This window comes from Hydractinia symbiolongicarpus, chromosome 12 (genome assembly GCF_029227915.1).
Source record: "Hydractinia symbiolongicarpus strain clone_291-10 chromosome 12, HSymV2.1, whole genome shotgun sequence".
Classification (NCBI taxonomy): domain Eukaryota; kingdom Metazoa; phylum Cnidaria; class Hydrozoa; order Anthoathecata; family Hydractiniidae; genus Hydractinia; species Hydractinia symbiolongicarpus.
The window spans coordinates 16428433-16455966 of NC_079886.1; the positions used below are offsets into that span (position 1 = coordinate 16428433).

The window sequence follows — 27534 nt, forward strand, 5'->3', positions numbered from 1 at the left end:
TGGCCTAAAATGACATTTAGGTGACAAAAATCAAAATTATCATGTCACCATTATGTTCAGCATACTTTTTTTGTTAACTGTGCCAAATTTTGTCGAAAACAAATACCAATTTTAGCCTGAAACGTCAATACGAGACTTCCCAGTCGTCGTTAAGGAGCTTGGGTACGAAGTTTACATCTGTGACGGAGCAACGTGAAATCCCAGGGTCGATTTTTTCTCAAAAAATGCTCCGAAAGAAAAAAACGACGGTTTTAAAGAATTTCCTATGCCTTCGGGCGCGGAAATTCAAAAAATGTTTTTCTAGTGATTTTTCGAGACGTTTTTTAATCGACGTTCTCATATATGAACTTTTTCTGCACGATTTTATAGACGTGGTACAGATACACGAAGTATAAAATGCCATATTTTTATTGACTTTATTCAGACGGGCAAATTTGCGTTCATTTTTTTACGAACTTACGTGTTTTAAATTTTGCCGCCCTGCAATAAACACAACGGCATAATCAGAAAAACTTGCTAATCACATAGAAAACAGCACGCAGATGGCAAGTCTGGGTGTCCACTCAAAGTTAGCATCTATTTTGCTGACATTTCCCTTATTGTTGCGGTATTTTCGGCCGAAATTTGAATTACCCTAAAAATGTAACCTCACTAGCATTCTGTAAAAAACAAATGTCTTCAAGAACGGGTGAAATTAAATCCTTACCGATATTTTGAAATACGAAAATCTTTCCATTGACCATTTAAATTTAAAATTCCTGACATCTCCCTGACAAAATAAAGAAATTGCCGATATTTCCGGCAATATTTTGCAAATTCCTAACATTTTCTGCATGTTTAAAGAAAGAAAAACATGAATTTTCTTGGAATTGCACATAATCAATGTATCATGCCATTGCCTTGTTCAGTTATTTTGTTGCGGCTCCTAATTGATATGCAATTACTGATAACTTCATTAATACATCAGATTTAAGATAAGGAAAGCGAATAGTACTATAAAAACAAGACTGGTTTTTTGAAGAAACATTAAAGGGCTAGATGAATAAAAACAAAATACCAACAACATTTTTTGAACACCTTAATGCTATATCTTTGTACATATATATATCCGCGTTTTTTATTTACAGTGTACGCTATAGAAGAATAAAAAACTTCTTATTTTACAATGATCTATTCATAAATAAGAAAAAACCGGGTGATAAAATATGCATCTTTTAATATCCAATATACCGATACGAGAAAACGTAAAACGCTAGCTTATTTCCTTCACTTCATTATAAACAAATACAGTAACTCAATGGTCCCTAGGAAAAAGCAACGGAGTGAAAGTCAGTGGTAGGATTTTTATTTGACAACGAAAACAGTATAGGTCTGATGTGGGGAGCCGATAACGTAAAGCATTCACAAATTGTAAGTCGTAACAAACTCTTTAGGAATACAACAAAAAATTCAAAATAAAAACAAGTCGCGAATAAAATAAGTATTTCACAACACCAGTTACAGACATTTCATATTTTCATAAAAATTTTACTTTAATTTTAATTTTGATATCCACCCTGAAAATGGTTCTAGCAATTCCAATTGTACCTTCAGAATCCATGTATTTATCACTTTAGCATCACCGTCTGTCTATCTGTATGGTACTGTGTTGAAGTCCACGTTCAACGCTGTTTCTACAAAAATTAGCAGGGAAATTAAAACTACGTTAAAACGTTAGATCTTTCGTGCATTTAAATTTCGTGCAGCTAAATTTGACGCTTGTGATTATTAATGATCTTCAATTTTATTATTAATTCTGTGTTAAATGTCATTGTTCATTTTTTTTTTTTAGTTTTGCGCCATATAACTTTTGTGCACTTTCTCCTCAGGTCACTCTTTTTATAGAGTCAAATTTCAGGAGTTTTGATGACTTTTGAAGCTTTTTCCAGAAGAATCTTTTCCAGAGAAATTGAGAATATTTAAGAAATTTCAAAGGTAATGAATGCCTAAAGTGACGAACAAATTATTTTTGTACCCCTGTAGCATTTATACGTGTTTTGAAGAATGTAACTAACCATACAGTTTTGTAAAATGAAAATTGAGGAGATTTTAAGAGAAATTTGTTAAAAAACTACTTATGGAGAAGATTTAGAAGGCTTAGCAGCCCTGTTTAAAAAAAATATTCCGCCCACATCAAATTTTCGCGCAGTCAAATGCGCGAAAATTTCATGAATTAAGGTAAGCATATGATCGTTTTAATTTTTAAAAAAAAGCAGCTATATTTACATAAAACAATTTGAAATTTAACTTACCGTTGAAGAGTTTGCTAAGAAATCCATTTGAGCGTGAAAATTACTTCGGTTCGGTATGAGCTCGCCATGTATATGCGACGTGGCATCGGGTTGCATCAACGTATTATGTTCAGTATGTTGCAAGGTGGGTGGCTTCTCGTCAGAAGGTACAGACAAATCTGCGAAAGTGTCCCTGGAAGAGCCTCCAAGCCTTGCACTTGTTGCCGCCAACAGAGCGAGATCGGGAGACGCTGCATTGTGGTGGTCCAGCTCAGGCGATTTTTTTTGAGACTTCTTACTTTTCTTTGGCTTCGATGCCGTTGGTGAATCGTTGAGTTTAGACAACATTGACGACAAAGGACTTTGAATCTTCCCATTTCCAAGCAAGTTAGATTCTGTTATGGACGCAGCTAAACGAGCATTTACTCCGAGTAGGCGATCACGCCTGGACTGTAAGCTTAGTAGTTTTTTCTCTAGTTTCGTATTATCAGCTTTTAACTGGTGCAGACAACCCAACAAAGAAGCAACTGAAAAGTTATAGTAAACATATGTGGAACCACATAAATTAAATGTACAGTTGAGAGAATAAGAGGGATGATGACAGTCGGTACTTGTTCACAAACTGAAAATGAATACAAAATATGTACACATACCATCGAAGTGTTCCGCTTTCGCAGTAAGAAATTGTGCACTTTGGTTCCATTGGTGTTCAAGAAATTGTTGAAAATTATCTGGGGGTTCATCACTAAAGCAAAATGAGATGAAAACAGGTTGTGAAAAACGGACTAACTGCACATTCGCAGGGAAAACCCGGCTTTGACTGATATAAATCCTTATTGCACATAATCCTGGTGGCCATGTACTTTTAAGCATGAACTAAAGCCTAGACAAAAAACAGGCAGTTTTATGGCAAACATAAGGGTTAGTATCCTTTAAAGCCCCGTTACTACCCTCATTCCTTTTAGACGATCTACAGACGTGAAGAAGAAAAATGTGCATTAATAGTTTAACTCGTCCGTATTTAGTACTTGATACTAACTTGATAAAATTTTAGCATGTGGGGACTCTTAACAAATCTTATTTTTTGGATGCACGAATGTTTTTTTCCACACGAGCACAGATTACGCACTTCACTGAAAATACTTTAACGATTTAACTATACATTAAATCAAGGAGTAAGCTCTAGCAGGGCTAGATAATTAAATCACCTACTATTTTGGAGTGACGCTGTCCCAAGAGCTGACTTTTCCATTTTCTAACAAACCGAGCTGTGACGGTTGTGGGAATTTACGTTTCTTTTCATTGATCTTCTCTTTAGCGTGACCCTTTGCCTTTTTCTCAATGCTTTTTTCAATATGTTTATCTTTTTTCTTTCTTTCTACATCTTTACTTAAAATCTCTTTGTCCTTCTTCTTTTCTTTATTTAATTCCTTATAGCCATTTATTTTGTTTTTCAACTTTTTTAGCTTCTCTTTTTCGCTAGATTTTCTAATTTTTAGTTCAGACTTGTGTCTACTTTGTGATTCCTTTTTGTCGTGCACGTTGGTCGGGCCGCTTACGTCAAAAGGCTTCGAACTGTCTTTTAGGTGGTTCGTGACAGGCGTGTTTAAAGGAGAGCTCATTTTCGACTTGTCATTACTTAATATTCCATTTACGGAGAAAGAATGCGAGCTAGCACTCTCTTTACACGACGCTTGTCCGTTGGGAACGGCAGCAGCTTTGCTACTTGGGTGGTTTTCAAATACAGCTTCGTCAGCCGTTACTGGTGAAATTGCTTCAAGTCTATTGTCTGACGATTTATCATCTAGCGAAACGACGTCTACGAGTTTCGGTTTCCGGCCGCGCTTCACAATTTCAACAGAAGTGTTGCTCGACGTGCTGTCAGTTCGTGATCGCCCCTTGCGCTCTTTCGCGTGTGTTTTAACTTCAGCTTCAGTAATGTGAGGTGTTACAGACGGCTGCTTAAACTAAAAGGTAAAAAGAAGTAGTAAATCATACAAGGTGTTTATTTCAAATGAAATATAAGATAAATACGCTAACGTAAAGTACCCTGCGTGACCAATGAGTAGAGCAATAGCCAACATATTGTACATGCCCATTTACACTAGCCTCTTCACATAGCAACCGTTTGGACTGGGCACTAAAATAAACAGAAATTCTGTTACTACATGTATTTACGTTGTTTTTTTAAATGACAACAACAAAAACACCATCTCACCAAGTTACATGAAATGACAATTTGCAGCCTGCTTTATGGCAATTCATGCAAGCACCATTGGAGGTTTTACTTTCTCGACCATTTTCCTCACAAATGTAACAAGTCTATGATATAAAAGAATGTTAACACCAAAAGTTATATTACGTTTATCGAAAGATCTTTAAAAGTTAGGAAAGAAAAAAACGAAAGAAAAAATGATTTTTTGGAGACTAAGGAAATACCTTAGATTAATTAATTTCCGCGAAGAATTGTTTTCATAAATGAAATACTTTTTCACAATTTTAATGCTTTTTAAGCCAATTTATTGAAATAAGGTAGCCTTTAATTGCACTTGCTTATGTTACAAAATTCGCGATAGTTTCATTGTTTTGATTTTAACAATGACAACGCCACCGCACACTGCCAGCATTAATTCCAAATAATCAAAAACAGTAAAAACGACATCATTATTTTTTACAGTTTGACTTTTTTTTCTCTAGTTAAAATGTAACGAAAGCTAAACAAAAAAAAATCAGGATTTTTGGAGCCTATAAGAGAAAAAATTGTTGATGTTTTAAGATATTTTATAATTGCCGTAAAGCACAAATGTTCGAAGTGTTAAAAACCACAATCTAAAAGTCTTCCCTAAGCCTTGTTACATTATTCAAAATTAAGTACATATTTATTGTTTTACTTTCCGAATTTTTAGCCTAGTCAGATTTGCTAAGTGCATGACTTTTAATCAAAATCTCAGTTTCACTTTGTATGCTTGTTTACCTTCAGAAATCTTTCATGAGGCACCGATGAAAATATAATGGGCTCCATTGTGCTGACATCACCAAAACGCACTTCAGGTATGTACAGTGCACAAACAACATGAGCCCAACCTGTAACAAAAATCGCATGCTGTGAAATAAATATTGATTAATAAATTGCAGTCTAACAGTAGGTTCGGGGACATACCAACATTATCTGTTCTTTTTAGTGCACCTTCTTTTGAAGGACATAGTTCACATTTCTAAAAACAAGTAAAAGAAATGATCGGGTTAACAACTCCTTTTTGCTACGCTGCATGGCTATGATCCTGGGTTTAAACAAATATCTAACAAGAGGAGCTTCAAACAACAGGTTCACACTTCCCTTGGTCAACACAGAATTTGGCAAAAAAGCCTTCCCTCTTAGACCTGCAAAAGTGTGGAATAATCTTCCAGACCAAGTGACCTGTGATGGAAGTCTGGTTTCGTTTGAGACTTCAATCTCTAATGTATTTAACAAATTCTAATGGAAATCACTCATTTGGTTGACCCCATCCCAGAATTACGTCATCATCAACTTAACTACCCTCCCCTAAGAAAACAAAAATATCCGTAAAAAATTATTAAAAGTTTTATATTTTAGTATTTTTCACACTCATGATAAAATATGGTGTTAATTTTTTTTGGATTGCTTATGTCATCAAACTACTTGACCAAGGGGTAAAGTAGTTTGCCCTCCCTATTTGATTACGTAATATGTGAACGCTCCATAATATGTTTGCAACAGACCAAACCAAATAGAGTAAGCCATGTAACTGAACTACACTGAAAAATAAATCACTTACCACCCTGGCAACTCTTTCTTGAGATCTACATTTGCAACAAAACCAAGGACCACTTGGAACTTTAACAATGCCATAACAAGCTACAATAGAATAAACACAATTAAACACCAAAGAGAATTAAAGGTTGTTATATGTAAGGGTAGTCAACTGGAAGCAAAGTAAACATGGCACACCAATAATCAATTTTTGTGATATACTTAATAGATGATGGGATAGAAAAGGGCATTAAAAATCACTGGAAACAACTATACAGCATCATCACAACACCTTGGTGTTAAAATATCTGCACAAACTGTGACACTTAGCTCAACATATAGCTATATACAAAACAAGAAAGAAATATAATGTCAATTTGCAAACAATTCCTGTCTGTGAAGAGAAAACCTCTTTACATTTGGACTGGAAGCACTGTAAGCCACTTGCCATTGATTTGTTAATGGTTATTTTGTTGCAACAACCATTATAGTTTATAAAAAACGGGATATGCAATTTTAACATTTTTATTGTAAAATGATTCGCAAAGACACTATTGGCAACTTGCAAATTGCAACATAGTAATTCGAACCCTGTTTAAGGATTTCAATCTATGAAAACGCATTAATCTACAAAAAAAGCTACAATCCATGCCAAACCATCAATTTCCATACACTACATCAGCTTACATTGGCCCTTCCAACAACATTGTCCACCAGTACAACACAATAAAACATCTGTCAAGTGTCTTTTTTAATCCAGTCATATTTTAATATTTAGTAGAATATTTTCTAGCAGATTAAGTAAGGTACAGGTTGTCGCAGAGGCTATCGAGACAGACCCTGATGACAATAAAATTTTTCTATAGTTGTTTTTACAGTGCACAAAACAAGACTTCAATAAAAACATAACGCACAAGGTCTTTGAACAAGAAAAAAGCAACTTTGCAATAAATTGTGCGCTCCGAGCTTTTATATTTTTAAAAGCATGAGCGAATTAAAAATTAAAAAATAATAAAAAAGTACCAAAATTCCCTTAAGTTGCTCTTTTAGTGTTACGACCAAACATAGTATGTCAATGCTAAATGCCAACATGAATTTATAGGGCTGGAGCTTTTAATGCTATGCTCCCTGTTTTATTCATTGTTTTGGGGTTTATTTGGCTGAAAATGTTTTACTGCAATTGAATATTATGGTTAAATTCTTATAAAATTTAAAAACTTTGTTTTATAAATCTTGTTCTGATAGTCACATGGTAAATATTCAACACTTTCTATGTTATATAATTTTTGCTGGTAAATCCAAATATGCCATTCATTTTCCCCAAGTTTTTTTTTCTCTTTTAAAATTTAATGTTGTTAACCCGAATAGGAGGGTTCCGATAAGCTGCAAATGCCTCCATATATAAGGGTGAGTTCAGACGACTTTTTAAATTAAATTGTTGGTTGTCCTCCGAAACCGCCTGCACTTTCCCGAACTTGTCCATGACATTCTTGAAATGCAATTCCTTGTAATATTTATCAAACTTATTGGCACCCTCGTACTCTGATCTAAGAACAAGTACCATTTAAACATTTTGTGTTTCAATAAGTATTCTAGACAGCGCCTCAAAAAATCTATGTCTTGGGTAAGATGTCTTTTTAATTTGAAATTTTTGTCAGATGAGAACAGTTAAAGCCTGATATTTTTCCAGAGTCTTTCCACACTTAAAAACAAGAGTGTCGACTTGCCGAAAACGCCATATATGTTAGGGCGGCCGCAGGCATTTTTCGGAGTTTTTTGTCTGTAACCACCCGGAAAAGCCTGGGCCTGCCTGAATTGCGCCCGAAATGCTATGTACGCATAGATCATTGTTCTCATTTAAATTTTGTTGTGAAGAAGGAAGGTGCTATTTTGTCGTTTTACTCTCCGTTAATTATTTGTTGATTTTTATTACAGCTATATCTATTGAATAAATGATATAAAAACAAGTTTTTTCAGAACCTCCACTGTTGAGTATATGACTATTAGTCTACCGTTATGTTTATGTTTGGTATTGGGTACCTTAACCGTAGCTGTACTGTAAAGAATCTACGGGTTTCGTTAATACACAGAAGACAAACATTTTTGTTAATATAAATATATGCATTCTTATTTCATTTACTAACCCTCCGTCATAACCAGAGATTTAAGTCTAGCATCCACTACACCACTGCTCGACATTGAAAGAATAAATCATACATCATGGTAATAAATGTTTAAAAAATGTTGTTTTGGGTTGATTCAGGTTGATTCGGGTTGATTTTTTTTTAAAACGCTGAAAGTCGCTGAAAGTCGCCGACAGCCCCGTGGATCTTGCCACGTTTCTGGCGAGAGTCAGAACCCTCGTAAAAGAAACTGCCCAGAGCTGTACCATGGTGATTTTATTTTGCATTGGATAATCTCAATGCATACTATTTTAAATATTTTATGTCAACTATATGCTACGTGACATAAAAGATACATATTAGAGAAAAAGAAATGCAAATGCCAGCTAGACCTTGATGCACTGCTACATTGCAGCCACTTCCATCACAGTAGACCAAGGGATTTTCGTTCCAACCTCTTTCGTCGAGGCATACACAGCAGCCCCCTACCATTTCACGCACCATATCTTACATTACTTTGGCAAGTTTCTTATATTTCCAATATTAATTTAATAACAGAACCCACTTCCATGTGCTATAATAATCTTGTTTGCCCCTCATTTCTCTACTTGCCGCTTGCGCATTGCTTGTAAACTTTTTGAAATATCTACCAAGTTTGTCATTCATACGTTTATGAACATAATTTTTTGTTAGAACACATGGCCAGCCCTGAAGCTTCCATGCTAGATTATGAAACGGGGGATATGTTCATAAATCTGTTTTTCATAATTTTTTTTCACTTCTGATGTATATTTCATATTAACTCATTAATTTCTAGCTTTAAATTTATTCGCGTAATTTTATGAGGTTAATGTAATGTAGTTATTAAATAAATATATTTTAGAGCCTTTTAATGTTTCTCTGACGCTCCCTTAAACAAAATTGATTATAGCATTTCAAGCTGCCACCAACGTGATAAACCACATACCAAATATAATATAACATATAGAAAGAAAGAAATCCCATTTACAAAAAATATATAAAAGAACAAGTAAGAAGTGGCAATTTTTTTTTGATTTGATTATCTTTAAAAAAATTTTATGTATCTAGTTCATATTATATTCTTTTTTTATCAACAATACCAGTCTGCAAAATATCCATTTGGACACCAGTTTCTTTGTTGGGGAAAAAGTTCTTCGTGGTGCATTTCAATGAAGAATCAAAAACGATGATGTCTGCTCCACCGGTTGCAAATGGTGGATTTTCAGGGTATGATTACTATCCTTATGGTTATCAGATGCCAGTTGCTGCCACTGTAGTGTCGCAAGCATTTAATGGTTCTCAAGTTAGTTTGTCTTCTTCTTCTTCCATGAAAAATGATAACGATGTCCGAGAAAACAGAGATAAAGAGAGGGGTAGGGAAAGAAGGGACTCTCAGTCTTCAAGAGATAGAGATCATAAATCTATGTTTGGAAGTCAAGTGGATCATGATAAGCCACCATTTTCTAGGGTTTTTGTTGTGTGTAGTAAATATCATTCCAGTGACACACTAAAGAGTGCTTTTTTAAAATATGGAAATGTTGAAGACGTTTGGGTTGTAAAAGATAAACAAACAAAAGAAAACAGAGGTGTAGCATATGTGAAATTTTCCAAAATGTCAGAAGCTTGCCTTGCGGTTGAAAGCATGGATGGAAAAAAGTTGACTGAAGATGATGACACTAAACCTTTGAAGGTAGGGCTAGCTAAACCACTAGTTCAAACCACAATACTGTACGTTTGAACGTTGTTTGGAGGTTATTTTAAAAAAACCTGCCCTCTGTTTTGCTTAGCCAGATAAAAAATATATAAACAAGGTCTAAATCCCCAAAATGTGAAGCATGTCCAACAGGGGCGCTCTGCACTTGGTCAGTATTTTTTTTAAAACAGAGCACAAAAAGCGTGAAATGTTTTTGTGGTGATGTACCCCAAACATTTGAGGCGGATTTATTCAATATTTGCGTATTGTTTAAATCATCAGTATTTCCAATGAATTGTTTTTGTTTACTCATGCAAGTTAAATATTTGTAAATTTATGAAAATATTTATATATATATAGGTTATTATTGCACAGCCAAAATCATCAAAATCAACAGAAGATTTCAATGATGAATCAGCCTTAACACGTCTGTTTGTTGTTATACCAAAAGGGATGGATGAGAAGGATTTAAGAAAGGCTTTTGAAGAGTATGGCGAGATTGATTATGTTCAAGTTGTTAAAGATAGGAAAACTGGTGAAAAGAAGGGTTTTGGTTATGTAAAGTATAGGCGTGCTTATAATGCAGCGGTGGCAGTGGAGACCTGTGACAAATCTTATCGAGCAGTTATGGCGGAACCTAAGTCAGTTAAGATCAAAAGAGACTTAGCACATACAGATATGCAATCATCTAGTCATTTTGGTAGCATGGGTACTTCATTGGACGTGTCCCTGGGATTAAATACTAGTGCCAATCGTAGCGACATTCAAAGTGCAATCCCTCCCGGATTTGGTATTAATTTTCAAGAAAACCGAACATCTGCCGTAATAGGTAACAGATTACAAGTTCAAGTAGCAGTAACGGTAACGCAGGAACATTTGGCAAGACTTTTTGATTTGATACCAGGTTTAGAGCTGTGCGATTTAAAAAAGAATTATTCTACTGGAGAATCAAAGGGAGTTGCCGTTGTTGTTTATAACTCTGTTGGTTCAGCAATTTATGCAAAAGAAAAATTAAATGGATTTGAATATCCACCAGGCTACAAATTAATTGTACGGTATGCTCCTGATGAAGTCGATGGCAATGTTACTGCTGTAAGATCATCGCAATTAGACCTTTCTCATCCTACACAGCAATTAAATGCTGGAATAACCTATTGCACTGTTCAGTTACCTGCTGCTCAGCCACTTTCTGACTCAGAAACATGTGCAGAAAGACTTTTCATTGTATGTCACCCATCACCTCCCCCAGATAATGTGTTAAAAGATGTTTTTTGTCGTTTTGGGGACCTAATTGACGTCTTTATGTTAAGAAATAAAAATTTTGGTTATGCAAAATATTCTAGTGTGGAATCAGCAGAAAGAGCAATTAGAATATTGCATGGTGCAGAAGTGTTAGGGAAAAAATTAAAAGTTTTGCAGGCTGAGCCACCAAAGTCTTCTTCATCTGAAAGTGCACGCAAACGACCAAGAACTTAAATTATGGTAAGTATTTTGTAAACAAAATACTTTAACAGGGAAAAATTTCGGTCGCATTTTTAGTAAACCTAGCATTAATTTAAATACTTTTATGCATGTTGACATCATTTGTTGTATAATTTTATCTACGATAAAATGCTAAAAGCAACACCCACAGTTATTAGGGAAAATTTGTACCTTTTATAGGGGAATTTAAAAAATTAAAAAGTTTTCTTTTAAAATAGTTGGTTTATTTGAAACCTATTGAAAAAGTAGAATAAGAACACCGAGTAGTTTTTTCACATCTGTATGATATTTTACATTCCTAAGGAAACAAACAACTGAAAAATCGAAAGATTTAAATCTTGCTAGTATGCTGCCTATAAGGTAGTAGAAGTGTAGGGTAGGTGTTACGGCCTCACAAGCGTCGAGAGTTTACTCTAATTTCCATGTAATGTTAGAGTGATTACACACCTGCTTTCGAATTTCTGCTCAAATAGTTTTATGCAGTGCAGTACACATCCGCTATACGATACAAGTGTCGTTAATTGGAAGCCTGCTATTTCAAACAAATTTCGTTGTACCTTTCTTTAAAAAAACTGCCTAACTCGATCATTCGTTTCATCAAACATATTTTCAGATCCCTTCCTTGTTCGAATTAACGGAATTGTACTGTTATTAAAAACTTCTTTTGCAGTAGGATTGCGTTGAGTCTTATTCAACTGGCTGTTGTGTACTAGTTAACGCCGAAGAAATCACTGGTAAGATATTTTTAACAATTAACTTTGCTTATTTTGTTTTTTCTTACTCCCCATTAGATTAAAGACGAAAACTCGCACGGAATTGTTTAACAAACAAATTACTAATGATTACAAGAAGATGACTATTCATGTTGACCCGACGCTTCATACACGCACAGATGATAACTATTACCACTGCCCCTTACAAATGCAGTTAAACGTAAGCTTTCAATCAAGTTTACTTCCTACCTTTAACTTTAAAAGACAAATTAACTATAATATATATAAATATAGTTGAGTAAAGAAATAAAAAAACTGAGAAGCTAATGTATATATATATGTAGATAGATCGGGAGACTACAGTTTCAAGTTGTTCATACTTATGACGCATGATACTTTGTTCCATTGGATATTTAGTAGCTAGCAAAACGATAAAAGCTGGTTTTTACATAAATAATTAATATAAAGTATCGATAAAAAATGTTTCTTTGTTTTTGTTTTATTATTTGTTTTCAAAAGATATGTATTGGTTATTTAAAAGCTTTGTTAAACGCTTTCAGTTAATATGAAGGGAAATTCAGCTTTGCTTCGTTTTAATAAAAAACACCTAGTCCATTATTAAGCATTTTAGGGTAATAAAAGATCTAAGTAATTAATTATATACTATTATTTAGTGATTCAAACCTAAGTTCATTTAATCCTGTTTAAAATCCATCATCATTTCTCAAATTACGAACCATTAAAATTCGAAACAAATTTCAAACTAAAAATGACGCATGTACAGAACTCACTGACTGGGAATTATTCTCAATTAATGCGAAACCGTCTTCAAATTGACTAGAAAACGAACAAGATGTACAGATTAACCTTAATAAACAAACTGACTAAGAAATAGAATCTCTTCTGGTTGAAGAGCTAAGCAAGGTTGTTTTTTGTTGTTATAAAACGTTCCATTGAACCATATATTTATTGTGTTTTTGTATCGAAACGTGTTGGTTGATTGTTCGTTAAAACGAATTTTTAAAAGAATCTAAAACGTTATTCCACTTATATGTATAGTTCTTATGTTAATTATATCTTTGTGTACATATTGCCAGAAGCATGTCGATGTTTATATGTTATATGCAAAAAATAACCAACTAAAGCCTTCAAGTGTCCCGGTCCAGTCTCGTGTGGCAAAAGGTAAACACTTGCTGTTTTTACTTTGTTATTTTTTGAGTGAGAATATATTTATGCGATAGCGTTATTCGCATTTAACCTGAAACTAAGAAGATTTAGTCGTATTAGAGAGTGTATTATGTTGAGAAAAGAATTTATCTATACACGCGTGTGTATTTTTTTGTTTTATTGTACCCCATATTGACTTTGCACTTTCAGTGCACTTATGAGTAACAAGTCATGGAAAAAAAACAAAAGAATGAAGTTAACTAAATTCATTTTACAAAAACACTTATGTTAAGAAATGTCGACCAAGAATCGCAAAATTAATGCGCTTCAATTAGCTTAGATTTGTCAGAGATTTCGTAATAGCTGTTAATACTTGCTTGTGATTAAAAATATATTTTTTTGTTATTGTTTATCATTATCAAGTCCGCTATGTCCAACCTGGCAATTGATTGTACTTACTTTTCCTTAACACTTTCTCCTGAATCAGAATGCCCTAGGAATTAGCTTACTTTTTATAAAATGTAACGCCTTGCTTGCCTGGAAATTAAAAAGGTAAAATATACAATGTTTTATCACTTTCCATCGCATTCCGAGCTTGGAAATTAAATTTCGAGAAAATGCAGACATTTCGACCTTGAAAATTGGAAGGGGTGTCTGATAATTACGCGTAATTAAAACATTGATGAGTTTACCGTAAGGGAAGAAATTGTTAGCCGAAAAAAGAACGTTACTTTGCAGGAAGAAACTTTCGCGTGTAAAAAATGGAGGGACATAACTTTCGCTAATAAATCAGTTCAATGATATTAGGCACAGGTGTTTCTTATTATATGTTCATGGAGATCATCAACGATAAAAACCACGTGGTTTTGAATTCATCTGAAGAGTTGTTAGCTAACAATTATTAAAAAAAAACCATGGGCTACGAAACGATTTAATAAGCTCGATTTCCGAAAAATGGCGTGTAATAAACGGACCACTCAAAAGGTCAAGGTACAAAAATGATACACACTAGAACCACATAGACGTCTAGACAATCTGTTTAATAAAAATTTTTTTCATGGCTTTGTTACTTTTATATTTTCCTTCAATATTCTTTTTAGCGCTAAAATATGCTACTGTCTGTAACATATACAGGAAATTTAAAGTTTGTTTTGTCGAGGGAACAGAGACAACATTAGGATCAGTATTTGTTAAAAAAATGCTATGTTACTAGCTTTACAAAGGTAATTATACCTCTAAAAGGATTTTATAGTCATTTTTGTTACTTAGAATGGCTTTATATACAGTAAACGTATATTTCTATGCCAAATTTGAAAGGATATAGCTTACTAGCTAGTTCAAAAGATTTGAAGTTTATTTTATTAAAAAGTTTGAGTTAAAAGCAAGATAAGTACTTTTATCGAATAAAATATGGATAACTAATATATGTAGGAATTTTTTTTGTCAATTTCAGTTATATTTGGATGCCCAATATTATATTTAAGATGATTTGTTTTTGTCTTTAGTGGTCAAAAACCTTTTCACCACCATTAGCTTGACTTTCGTGTAAGTCACTATAGGCAAAACCAAGAACCGTTTCGTTGCCCTTGTAAACAATAACAAGACGTATGATATACGCAAACAACCTCGCCAAAAAAGTGTATAAAAAGCTGAAGTTAGACACGACATATTTTGCTATTCGGATAGGCAATAATATTGATAGAAAATTTCTCGAAATTTCAATTTTCATTAGGTCAGCCTGTAAACACGTCCTCGCGGGCGAGATAGTAAAAAGAAAAAAAAAGTAAAAATAGTTACCAAGATGAGATTCGAACACACGACTACTCCCGTGTCGGTGCTCAGAGAGGCAAAAAATTTCCATTCTTGTAGGACACATTTGCGTTTTAATACAAGCTCACGAGCTTGTAATCAGGATAAAATATTATAAATAATTTTTGAAATTCCCTAACAAATAAAAATTCGCGAGAATTATTTAACACGAATAGCCTATTTCAATATAATTTGAGGGAATTAACTTTTACGATTAAGCTTTTTCAAAGATTTTTGCAGGGCCAAACTTTCGCTGTTTAAGTCTAAATCGCACAAGTTTCTTTTGCAAAACCTTCCTTTATTAACAGCGCCCTGCTTAAATTCTTCTCTGCCATAGCAACACCAGTGAGTTTGTACATATAATTTGATGGTTCAACATTTATTTCAACTAGTACTTTTTTACCCACGTTCAAAATCATTTTAAAACAGTACTCGGTACTTAATCCACCAGGCTTCAGGGTCATAACATAATTATTGTTCAAAAAATTGGCTTTAGTTATGAAATTAAATGAAAAATAAAAGCTTTGCACCAAGTGGTGAAAAATGAATGCATACATTTACAAATGAAATAACGCGGTTTTTCAAAAAATTACTTAAAATAAAAAAAGCTGTCAGCAGAAAGAAAGCTTATGATTGCAAAATGGAAAGTACATTAAATTTTGCCAAAACCTGCAAGAAATGATCTACCTCAATCGGAGAAAAGTTCGTTATGTTAAAAAACTCGCGAATTTTTTGGTTAAACATTCTCAAATTGAGTAATGCAAAAAAAATTTGCGAGATAAACTTTTGGGAATAAAGATATTGATAATATTTTGCGATATAACTTTTTGCAAATAAAGAAATTCTTTTAGATAGGGAACAAGGGATTTAATGAAAAAAATGAAAAAAAGTTTGTTTTCAAACATGTTCAAACGTCTCCATTTTACTATTGTAGTAGATAAAACTTACAAAGATTATTCGTCGTCAAAGTCAAAGTAAACCTTTTTAGCACTTTCCGGCTCGAAATCTTTTTCGTCTTCTTTGGCGATTACCTCATTCCGATTCAAAGTGCTTCAATCTTCCCGTTCTAGTTAACAGACTGCAGCTAAGTTTGTTTTGTGCCAACATAACTCTCAATAACCAAAGGGTCGATATCATGGAAAGGATCTATGTTTGGCGATTTATTGCTACCAAGCCTCAGGGCATCGTATATGCCAGCGACTTTCCTTCCGCCGATGTGATGGAAAGGTTTTAGGGTTGAAAGGCATAGTTTGATATGTCATGTCTTTCGATTATACTTCAGAACTAACTGCTCATAAATTTGTTGCGAGTACCAGTCATTAAATGTTTTTGAAAGAAAACGTATCGCACTTTCATTAAAGGTTCCAGTACCGTCATTCTTCTAATTTAATCCTCCGGTAAAAATAATTATTTTAAAGGAGTCGTACTAATAATAAGAGGAAATAAAATACCTTGGAAATTGAAGTTGATTGTCGTACTAATAATTAGAGTAAAATAGGAATCAAATCGTATTAAATTAGGGGTTGAAAAATTGAAAACACACTTTTTGGTACTTTTTATTTTTTTTTTATTTTTTTTTTAAACTCTTATTTATACCAACTTTTCTTCTCCCTTCAAAGTTTTTTTAGTTCCTTGAGAACTTTCTCTCTCATTTGATTGTGAAGTTTTGCATCGACTGTTTTGAAGACAACATCAGCTGGTATCTCCGAAGTGGCGAATTTTATTCAAAATGCATGGAAAAAGCTAAAACTGAAGACGATTCATTTACTTTGTAAATGAGATTAAAATTTTTCATGTTTTTTTAAAAAAGAAAGTTTGAAACAAAAAAAAAATTACGTGTTTTTTACTATTCGTACTATAATTAGAAGAAAATTTGACCTTTATCGTACTAAATTAGAGGAAAATCTGAAATTAGTAATTATGGACTCGTACTAATAATTAGAGTTAAATAAATTATTTCATTTTGCCAAAATAATTAATTCGTACTAATTAGAGGACGGATTAAATTAGAAGAATGACGGTATCGAATTAATGACTGATAAAAACGGCTTATACAGGTATACATTTGTAACCAATATGTTATTTATCTTTTCTTAAAGAGAAACAAGGGAAGAAACCAGGTACTATAATTATTGATTCCTCTCTTTTTTACAGAATAGAGCCAAGCAGAATTTTTTTCCTTCAGAATATAACTTACATCTATTTTCTCCCTCAAATTTCTGAAAAAAGGCGAATTGGATTCGCAAATTTAAAGATTAGCAAGATTTGGCGAAATAAACTGTCGCCAATGAACGATTTCATTTTTTCTGCGAGATAAAATTTTGCGAAAAAAGCCAAAATCCGCAAAAGTAGAAAAGCACAAGCAACTAATTTCCTTTTTTTAATATATACATATACCACAAGCTGACAAAAATTAGCATTTTGGCTAATTGAATTATTGTTGTGGATGAAATTGCATTTATCACCAACTTTGTCAGAACATGGTATATATATTATGTTTTTTACTAAACTATTTAGGTACATATTTGTCCCGAATCCCGCTCACTGCCAGGCAGTGTGTTAGTGATGAACAAAGTAGTTCTCTTTCAGTATGTAGTTCTTGTTCAAACAAAAAAAGTAAAATTTACGTGACTTGAAGAAAGAATGAGAAGTTAAGCGGTTTTATCAACGACTCGATCAGGGGTTTTGATTTTTATGCTATTTTGACCATCAGAAGACGTTAAAGGGCGGTTGTTTCGTTGGCTCAAAACCCCCTCTAAATCCCCTCTTCGAGACCATTTTGCACCAGTCAAAAATCCGCCCCTGATATATGTAGTTTTAAGTAGAGAGAGAAAAAATATTTTGTTTATATATATATAATAGCTAGCTAGAAAAAAAACAATACACTGGAAGCTTGACTTGGCTATTAGATAAAGTCAGGGTCAGCGAATTGATTCGTGAAGTGGAGACAACATCCACAATAAAGTCTTACATTGTCGCATAAGAAACATTTTAAAATTCGTTTTCAGCAAAAAAGTGTTCGCCAGTCTTTTTTTTTTTTAAAAAAAATGATTTACTAAGTGTTTTTACTTACCACATGCTTTCACATTGTGCTTCATCTATAACATAACTGACCACATTTTTTGGTAAACAGAACTATTTAGCAATTCTTGTCCTCTGACACTAAGCAGAAATTTTGGGTGGGCAAATACTTGTTTTAATTCGCCATAAATTGGTATTTCAGGCTCACCATTCTCATCACATGGAAATAATTTTTTTAGGCACAACTGTGTGCTCCAAATATAGCACCCCAGCACACCTCTCACTTGTAAAACTTTCAACTGGTCCTCTATGATAGAATTATGAGGGCACACCACTAATAATATATTTTGAACACTTTTTCTGGGCAAAAAGTTTGCCAACAAAGAAACAACAGAGATTTCCCAAATCCAGTAGGTAAAACGTCAATAACATATCCATTTAAAAGATGCTCGAAACATTCAACTTGCTGTGGCTTTAAGATAATGTTATTTATATTATTAATTAAAAAAGTTTGTTGCAATCTACAAAATAATTGCAATGTCTTGTCCATTTTGAAAAACGGAACCCTTTTTAACCCAGTTTAACTCACCGTTTGCTTTTTGAATTAATTTTAATTTCTTAGTTTTACTCCGTATATGGATGTCACATATCGATATAAAGAACTGTCGACATTTATCAAAAGTGCTGACGCTGCAGTCTACACCCAAGATTTCTGAAAGCGGCTGGATCCAGGGCCTTCTTCTTCGCGTCCCCGATATCAAAAAAGCAAAAGGAGGTCCTGGGGACGAGGTTGGTCAGCTACAGTCCCGTAAAGTATGCTAAAGCGTATCTTTTTTAACATCCATCCAGGAAATGTGTTAAATAGTTTGCTTTGAAATCATGCGCACAAAATATCTAATCGTTTGATCTTTTATAGCTACTGAAGCAAAATTAATGTATAGATAAAAAAATCTTCTGTAAATTAACTATGTTGCAGCTTATTCTTATATGGACACTTAGTGCTAAATTCGCATGCGGTGTGCGTTGGTACAACGATAAAACATTTCGCTTACCACAAAGAGAGCCCGTAAAGGTTGGATATACACGCGAAGTTAATTTGGCAATAGGAAGAACACACGTATTAAAGACATTAAGTGTAAACCCACCTATATTTGAAGTAAAGAACTTTCTCTCTTACGAGGAATGTGAGTACTTAATCTACCTGGCGAAAAACGAAGGCTTGCAAAACAGCCCCACGCATCCAGAATTGTTGAATTTTTACACAACTCTCGAAGTGTTCATGGAATGGGATACTAACAATGACTCGTACATAGAACCAATCGAATTCACTTACATCAAAGGAAAAGGGGACTTGTATCTCACCGAGTTGGAAATAATGAAAATGTTGGATCACTTAAAAATGGACAAAGATCACGACAATAGAATCAACTTTTCCGAATTTCTTGTTACGACAGCAGAAAAAATAAAAGAGTATTTTGTTCATTTGTATAAAACAAGACCTTATTTGAGAAGCAGATACAGTGAGCAAGCTTGGCTTTGGCATTATGGAGTGTACGATGACCTATTGGAGGGATTTCATGAAAGATTGTCTGCTCTCACTCTTCTTCCGCATGATTTGATAGAAGTTAGCGAGCCAATGCAGGTAAAAACTTTTTTCCCTAAAAACACACAGAAACGTGGAAAAACATCGTTAAAAATTTTTTTTCACAGAATCCTTTGCATTCGTAAAAATTAAGTGTACACACTTAATTTTAAGTTGGAAAAATTTGTTTGTAAATTTCTAATTTGCAAAATAATAATAAAGTAATAAAAATAATAATAATTTAATAATTATCAAGTGAAAAAAATAAGAACTTAAGGTTAAAGTCAAAGTTCTGTCGATTGTGATGATGCACGCCTAGGAGCACTGAAGATACTGTGTTATATTTTTTCACGTACATGTAAATATTTTCTGCAGGTAGTACATTATGGAGATGGAGGACACTATCACTGTCACCATGATTCTAACGAAGTCGATAGCTCTCTTCCTTGTTGCACATACGAAAATCAAAACAGTTCTGCTTGCCGACTGTGTAGATTTTTGACTGTAATGTTTTTCTTAAACAATGTAACCTACGGCGGTGAAACGGCTTTTCAACTTGCTGATAACGAGACTTTTGCATCTGAAGCTTGGGAAAGCGAGGCAGTACGTAAATGTAATCTGGTTGATAATTGTGAAGAAAGCAATTTGGTTATTAAACCTGTCAAAGGCACCGCAATAATGTGGTACAATCATGAAATTGATCAAGCAAGCGGATGGCTGGGCGAATTAAACCCAATGACGTATCATGGAGGCTGTGACGTCACCGATCACGACAAATGGATTGCTAATGTGTGGATAAATATTATTGGAGGAAAAGGAACACGTGATTCATATAATGGATGGCTAGGAAAGAGAATGGTAGACATGAAAGAAGATCTTTGAGATATTTGGACAAAAATTTATGGATTTTTTATGACTTACTATTGTCCACACGTCTGACAAAATGAAAAAAAGTATACGCATTAAAATGTCCATTTAAGGCTTTTGATTTTAATTGCTAGTCAAACGAATTTAGCTACGTCGTCCTTTTAACACCTGTAATTAATGCATAATGATATATATTTTATATATGATATATCTGCTTTTTGTTTTTATTGTTTGTTTATTATTATTCTATTTTAATTTGCTCCTATTTATTCTTCTGAAACTTCAATCAAGACAACCAGCAGCTATTGTACCAGCAAAGTGTATTTGTATGTAAAAAAGCCCGTTTTGTTACGTACAGCGTCAACGTACGCTGATTTCAACACTCGAACCTTTATTACTTCAAATTATTTTCTTCAAGCCTTTAAACCGTTCTTGATATTTTGGTATAAGCAATTCCCCAATTTCTTAAATCTGAGGTAACATTATTTTATTACTTCTATGCTTAGAGAACGAGGTAGCTATCAGGAGAGTGTATTGACGAGATTTTAAGGAACATAATCACTTTACGTTAATGTTTTTGGAAGTTCTCGACAACCTCGTCCACAGAGTTTACTAATTTTTTTTGTAATACATCCCTGTACAAGTACACTTGTATCGTATTGCTTTACAACATGCAACTATCTGGGCCCATTCTAATAAGTCTCTTTTCGATAACTGACGGCGAGACGAACATGGTTGTTTCGCTGTGCGATATCAAAATTAAACATAAGTGCCTGGTAACGAGGTTAAAAAGGACCGTTTTAATAGGCAGCCCTGAAATCTACAATGTTTATAACATTGATTTAAGATATGAAGGAAATATTAACAAGAAAACAACTAAAATAAATATCCGTAATAGGAAGGAAATTTTGTTGCGTTGTATAATATAAAATTCACATGGTCAACTTGGTATTGTATTTTTAATTATAACATGGAATTAAACATGCATAAATATGCAACCTCGCGTTTATGCAAAGAATCTCTTTAATAGTAGCCGTATTCCGTCTGTATGTTTGCGCACGAGAAAAATGTCGTGTTACGGAAACACGGAATGTGATAAACAAAGGACGGGCGACCCCGCGGACCCCCCGCTGAGTTAGAAAATGATGTTACGGAAACACGAATATCAAATGCAATATAATTTTATCCACTTTGTTGCGACGGGTAAATATAATGGATGGGAGAACCCATGGATTTTTCCACAGGCAACGACTAGTCTCTATAATAATAGCCGTATTTTGTCTGCTTGTCCGCAAGAAAAACGTCGTGTTACGGAAACACAAAATGCGACATATAAAGGATGGATTAACGACTATAATATATAACATTTCTTCAATGATATTAACGTGAGGATGAGGTTAATTTTTTTCACCATGGATTCAATATAACTACTCGCATAAAAAGAGTGATTATTATTTAGAAAATTCTGTTAGTACAAAATATAGTCAGGATAAATATTATTTAAGGTCTAATTCTTTTTGTGGTGTTTTTTATGCTTCACTAATTTTGATTTTTTAGCGGGAATTACATATCGTGCGCAGCAGTGAGATGGACATCCAAAAGAGCATGAAACAGGTGAGCACGAGGGCGTGCATCCAATTGGTGGTGGCGGCGGTGGAGGTGGTGGTGGTGGTGGGCACGGTATACATGGTGGTTGAATAGGAGCTGGTGGTGGGCATGGCGGTGGACATGGAGGTGGTGGAGGTGGTGGTGGAGGAGGGCAGACAGGTTGACAAGATGGTGGAGGTGGAGGTGGAGGACTACAACAAGAAGCATCACAAGAAGGAGCACATGCAGCTGAACATGGTGGCGGGCATGTTAACGGTCTTGGTTTAGCCATAGGTGCTGGTGGCGGTGGGTAATTTGGTCCAGGCTCGTATTTAGCACGCTCTTTCCACAATTCAATCTTTGGAGGCTCTTGTGGTGGCGGTGGTGGAGGAGGAGGAGCCATTTGTTGTTGAGTACAACATTGCTGTGCACAGCTTGGAGCACATGAGGCTGGACAGGAAGGTGCACACATGCTACCGTATGCTGCATATGGATCTGGAGGTGGAGTTTGATCTGTAATAAAAGTGCAGTAAATAATAAATATGTAAGTTATAATTAGGTTAAAAAAATTATATTCATGGTACTTACCTATAATCATGCTTCCTTGTACGGTTCCGTCTGGCATCACTTGTTGGTAGCCATGGACGCCATCATCCTTAAACTCGACTGGTGCATATGGATCTTGTTTCTCTGGCTCTTGTGGTTCCTGTTGTTTGGGTGGAGGATGTGGTGGCTCTACGCCACTTCCCTCTGCAATAAAAAGCAATTCAATATTAGTGAGCGTCTGTCCATTTTTCGATTTCAAGTAGTTAAAGAATTTATGAAAATATAGTCCGTATATTCGAAACATTTACTGATTTTCATCAAACAGTTAAAAAGCTTAAGGTTTAAAAATCATTTATAATGATTAATTTATAGTTGAAAGTATACCTTCTGATCGTGAGTCGGGGTTCTCATGCTCGTCAGTGCTTCCGTCTTCATAACTATCATCACTTCTTGCAGCTGGACTTTCTTCTGTACTTTCCTGTGGTCCATCATCATGATTTTCTTCGTCATCATCGCCATCTCCTTCCTCGTCTACGTAATGTAAAACATCGTTTTTATAAAAAATGAACGATTGTCTAAAAAATTATTTTTAGTTTTGGGGGATTGGGGGGACTTCTCTGTTGTGTTCGCATACACATATCCGCACTGTGGAACAATTCAGCGAATGTAAATCAAAGCCCATGTCATCCTCTATCATGAAATTTGGACACATACATTGATCTGAACTGCATAGTTCAAAACTGACAGCCTTATCTATAAACAAACAATTTGAAAAAGAAGCTCTATTAATTCAGTAATAGTATCAAGTAAATTTTTTATTTTTAAACTCCCTCTCTCATTTTAAAAATCAAGGTTTATTTAACCGAGATCTTTTAATGTCTACACATGAAAAGCGAACCAGTCTGTGTTGCTGGAAAACTTGCCTGATTTTTTGGACATAACGGTTAGCTGAGATGAAATTTTCCACATAAATAGGCCAACTTGGGTGAGCAGGTTTTTCACAGCGTACTTGAATGAAGCTCAAGCAGAGCACTTTATCTGACGCAAATAAGCTTACAGCTTGGTCTGGCCAAATGAAGGATTTAATGTGCCACGAGCTTATTTCACCCTGTCCTAACTTGACCAGTTCGTCGCGTGTGGACACGCAATGTTTACATTCAAGGTAGCTAGTAGCTATGTAATGTATAATATTGCCTAACAACATATTTTTTTCAATCTATAAAACTAATTTTTGTGTTTTATTAAGTGTTTATATTCTTTTAGACCAGGCGGATATTGATTATGCGTAAAAGCTATAAACGAATGCGAAGTGTCGTTTCAATTTTCAGAATTCTGGTTGATTCTTATTTCAAGAAATATTAAAAGCTACAAATTTACTTTTTAAAATCACTTTGGTTTTTGTGAAGACAAATATTATAAACTGATCAGGAAAGTCACGGGATGTTTGTACTTCTAGGCGTAGAGTGTGGGCAAATTTAGCATACACCTAGCTATCTCTTTATATCGTCCTATATTATACCATAACATGCATATTATTTATTTAGAAAATCCATTGAAATTTTACCTTCATCTTGCTCTTGTTGGAAGTGCTTTGAGCTTACTGGTTTAACCTTTTCTGTTTTAATTCGTTTTCTATCAGCTACAGCTACACGATGCGCTAAAATAAATTTATAAATGTCAGTTAGAACCATGTATACATCTGTGTTTGCCAGTTTTATCTTCATAATAAGCCAAAAAAAGATCGATCCATACCTTCTTCTTTCACTGAATCTGAAAGTGATTGGAATTCTTTTTGTACTTGACTGAGTGCTTTATGTGCTTTCTTTTTTCGTCCTATATAATATAACAGTATAAAAACACAAAGTTATAACATTGAAATGTCTAAAGAGAAAATGAAAAACGCTGTTAAAATAACAGAAAATAATTATTTACTTTCGAAAGTTGGCGAGCATACACTATTTTATATATCATTTGTTTATCTTTGTTTGTCTAATTTTTCCTATAGCAGCAAAATAAATCACGATTTCTATATTTACCTCCAATTGATTTACATTCTGCATAGATAGCTATGATGAGAACCACGCTCAGGAGAAGATACCAGCGCATTCTGTACTATATGGACAAAAAAACAACACAAATTACAACCTAACTATATATCTCGCATATTCTTTATAGTCAAGCCAATTAATCAAAATAAACGGCATCTTTGTCTCCCTTCTGTATACCTCTAAATGTTACAAAAACGTTATTTTATCATCTGCATAAGAATTTTCTTCAAACGCATAATTTTATAATTATTTTACTTGCGAATTAACACAAATTTTGTAATTACCTCTCTTTGCTATACACAACCACTAGCTTGTTTTTAATTTGTATTTCCTGAGGAAGTTCGCCCTAACTCATTCAACCATGTTATTTCGCCTTGCTTTCAAATTAGTTTACTGATGCATGAAGTTTTGTGCTGTTAGACGACACATTCGATCAATCAAAAAAATGTTTATATTATTAAAGTTCTCCCTATGAAATGCTTGCAATGCGACGAACAATTGTAGCCTTTCAAATTGTCATGAGATACTAGAATGGAATACTACCGAATGGCTTTTTAAACTACCAATATGCTTTTCGTTTGGAATGCGTTTGCAAACAAAAAATGCACAGAAATTCTGAAATTTAAAAAACCTTGAAAGCGTATTCGTCCGAAAATTCAAAACATTGCCAAACCAGGCTTCTACATTTGGAAAATCAGTTTAAAGAAAATTGTCATTGAAAACCACTGATTCGTTACCGGGCCTCTGTTGTCTCTTCCGGGGTGATGAGAGAAGGTAATGGTGATAAGATTTCTCTAAGAAGTAGCGCATTAAGAAAGTTTTTTTAAACCTGACTACTGTCTACTTTGTGAATTTGCAAAGGCAATGCGTTCTTTAGTAGACTTTGTCCTAAATTCGCTCCACCGATAGTAGCAATAAGCTAGAGATTATATAAAACTCTCTCCCTCTTTGTTAAGTCCCTTTACCACCCTTTATTAAATGACTTCTGAGTTTTATCATAAACTTTCTTGCTTGGATAGTTAACCGTTAGGCTCTTCATCTTAAGTCATTCATTAGCTTAATATGTTTGGTATCTCAAAAAAATTGTGTAGCTAGTCTAACAATCATAGTGTAATAGGGTAAAGCATTTTTAGTTATGAATCCCCTACTTCTAACTAAGTTAAAGAGAATCGATCAAGATTTTTGAGAATATAGAGAGATTCCTAGACAACATTCCAAGTGAATTATTTGTGCAACAATAATAATTAGCGAAACCTAAATCAAACCAGAGCAACAACAATATACTGGAAATTAATTCTTACAATTCCCTGGTGCTTGAATATTCATCAACCATTAACAATAGTTTTCTTTTCGTTACCTTTTACTTCTGTTTAAGGTTCTTTTCTCTGTATATTTCTTCTCTGTTAGGCGTTACTAGTTCTCTGAGACACACGTTACTACATCAAATTTCAGAGGAGAAATGTGGTTTAGTTTTTGGAGCTACACGTTATTTATTGTTTTCTATTGGGTGCTCAATGTGGAATTCATAGTAGTCATTTGGAGAGGCGTTGCCTTGTCGGATTTTTTATGATGAGTAGTTTTTGTTCAGTAATTTTAATTTGCAGATTGATGGGTTGGTATTCGCTGTTGAAGTAGGCGTTGCCGTCACATAGTTTTTTGGGTTGTAAATTGATGAATTGTTATTGATAAAAGTTTTTTATTTGCAGGTGTGGTATTTTTCATTATTAATTTTAAATTACGCTATGATGAATTGATTATTGTTGTTGACATGGGTGTTGTCTTGTTGCTTCTGTTAGTTTCAAGTAAAAATTCTGCTTCATAAGTCGTTCAGTCCTTTTCTCTTAGTATGATATTTTTAGTATGAAAGTGGTTCTTAATATTCCCTTTGATAAACGGTTTAAAATTTTTTACTCTAATCAATCTCGTCCTTAGGGCATCTTGTACATTTTCTAACATCGGACGGTGATACGAGCATGTTCGTCTCCCGAGATAAAAAAAGAGACAACAGGCGCTGGGAAAGAGGTTGGACTCTAATGACTTACATGAAAGTCGAGATTAAGGTGAAGAAAACGTTTATGAACAAAAACAACATCTTAAATTATCTTACATGTCATATTGACGTCCGAATAAAACTGAACACGACAGAAAAGTACTTTACAAATACTCAATATCCGTTGCTTTTAAGGAAAGTTTTCTGGCAAAAAAAACGAAACCTTTTTGATCTAGCTAGCTAGAGCTATTCCTTTTTAAATTCTCCACAGAGACATATCACATTATAGCATATAAAGCAATAACAATACCTTCAAAATCTTTTCAAAGGTATCAATTACCTTTCTAAAGTTATTTAGCCCAAAAAAAGAATACTAAAGGATAATGTCTCTATTTTTCAAAAATAGCATTAAAAAAGTAGAAGACCATAAAAAAATTATTCATTAACACGTTGTCTGCGTTCTTGCAACAGATTAGGGTATAATGACAGGAAGTAATTGCACTACGAATGACTTAACATATGACAAGGCCTTTCTCTTCCTACATTGTTACAATAAGAGGTATTGAACATATTTTTGTGATTGCGGCGTAAAACAACTTTCTTTGAGAGCAAAAGTGCTTAACTAAAAATACTTTTTTTACCTTTACAACCATTGTTAGCAAACCTTTAGAACAAGAAAATTCTAGGAAAGGAATTTTAGGAAATGCAGTACTCTAAGGACACTAAAACTTTCGCGGCCGGAAAGTATTTTGGCGATTTTTGACTCTACCCGCGAAAGTGTATGTTTTCTGACTTTGCAATTTTTTTCTCGGAAAAATACAGATAATTTTCAAGTCGCTCAAG

At 34.1% G+C, this 27534-nt stretch overlaps 4 protein-coding genes across 5 annotated transcripts; 2 read left to right on the top strand and 2 right to left on the bottom strand.

Annotated features, from left to right (window-relative positions):
- Window positions 1–1465: 1465 nt before the first annotated feature.
- Window positions 1466–8807, bottom strand: LOC130622642 (zinc finger protein zfp-1-like). The gene is made up of 10 exons (XM_057438128.1): window positions 8558–8807; window positions 6068–6147; window positions 5431–5485; window positions 5245–5354; window positions 4489–4592; window positions 4320–4410; window positions 3483–4237; window positions 2924–3015; window positions 2292–2797; window positions 1466–1673 (listed from the first exon to the last, which is right to left on the bottom strand). Exons 1-10 carry the CDS (start codon window positions 8667–8669, stop codon window positions 1662–1664), a joined length of 1917 nt encoding a protein of 638 aa, XP_057294111.1. The 5' UTR covers window positions 8670–8807; the 3' UTR covers window positions 1466–1661.
- Window positions 8808–9331: 524 nt separating this feature from the next.
- LOC130622643 (RNA-binding protein 45-like) lies at window positions 9332–13398 on the top strand. Of its 2 annotated transcripts, none has more exons than XM_057438130.1 (3): window positions 9332–9876; window positions 10240–11361; window positions 12032–13398. In XM_057438130.1, exons 1-2 carry the CDS (start codon window positions 9373–9375, stop codon window positions 11353–11355), a joined length of 1620 nt encoding a protein of 539 aa, XP_057294113.1. In that variant the 5' UTR covers window positions 9332–9372; the 3' UTR covers window positions 11356–11361; window positions 12032–13398. The 2 variants fall into 2 exon arrangements, with proteins under 2 accessions (XP_057294113.1, XP_057294112.1); XM_057438129.1 differs by having other exon boundaries at window positions 9333–9876; window positions 12153–13398.
- LOC130622644 (transmembrane prolyl 4-hydroxylase-like) lies at window positions 12033–20728 on the top strand. The gene is made up of 3 exons (XM_057438131.1): window positions 12033–12095; window positions 18694–19713; window positions 20029–20728. The coding sequence occupies exons 2-3, from the start codon at window positions 19039–19041 to the stop codon at window positions 20533–20535; spliced, it is 1182 nt and encodes a 393-aa protein (XP_057294114.1). The 5' UTR covers window positions 12033–12095; window positions 18694–19038; the 3' UTR covers window positions 20536–20728.
- A 1228-nt stretch (window positions 20729–21956) lies between these two features.
- LOC130622646 (uncharacterized) lies at window positions 21957–25090 on the bottom strand. Its single transcript, XM_057438132.1, has 7 exons — window positions 24986–25090; window positions 24690–24765; window positions 24406–24486; window positions 24218–24310; window positions 23038–23184; window positions 22696–22857; window positions 21957–22620 (listed from the first exon to the last, which is right to left on the bottom strand). Exons 2-7 carry the CDS (start codon window positions 24757–24759, stop codon window positions 22028–22030), a joined length of 1146 nt encoding a protein of 381 aa, XP_057294115.1. The 5' UTR covers window positions 24760–24765; window positions 24986–25090; the 3' UTR covers window positions 21957–22027.
- Between the last annotated feature and the right edge of the window lie 2444 nt (window positions 25091–27534).

Coding starts and splice junctions, on each gene's coding strand:
- LOC130622642 (XM_057438128.1), bottom strand. CDS start 8,669: ATGGTGCGTGAAATGGTAGGGGGCTGCTGTGTATGCCTCGACGAAAGA. Junction 5,355..5,430: donor AAAAAGAACAGATAATGTTG/GTATGTCCCCGA, acceptor TTTTTGTTACAG/GTTGGGCTCATGTTGTTTGT. Junction 4,593..5,244: donor CTCATGAAAGATTTCTGAAG/GTAAACAAGCAT, acceptor TTTATATCATAG/ACTTGTTACATTTGTGAGGA.
- LOC130622643 (XM_057438130.1), top strand. CDS start 9,373: ATGATGTCTGCTCCACCGGTTGCAAATGGTGGATTTTCAGGGTATGAT. Junction 9,877..10,239: donor ATGACACTAAACCTTTGAAG/GTAGGGCTAGCT, acceptor ATATATATATAG/GTTATTATTGCACAGCCAAA.
- LOC130622644 (XM_057438131.1), top strand. CDS start 19,039: ATGTTGCAGCTTATTCTTATATGGACACTTAGTGCTAAATTCGCATGC. Junction 19,714..20,028: donor AAGTTAGCGAGCCAATGCAG/GTAAAAACTTTT, acceptor TATTTTCTGCAG/GTAGTACATTATGGAGATGG.
- LOC130622646 (XM_057438132.1), bottom strand. CDS start 24,759: ATGCGCTGGTATCTTCTCCTGAGCGTGGTTCTCATCATAGCTATCTAT. Junction 23,185..24,217: donor CCAACAAGAGCAAGATGAAG/GTAAAATTTCAA, acceptor TACATTACGTAG/ACGAGGAAGGAGATGGCGAT. Junction 22,858..23,037: donor CCCCGACTCACGATCAGAAG/GTATACTTTCAA, acceptor TTTTTATTGCAG/AGGGAAGTGGCGTAGAGCCA.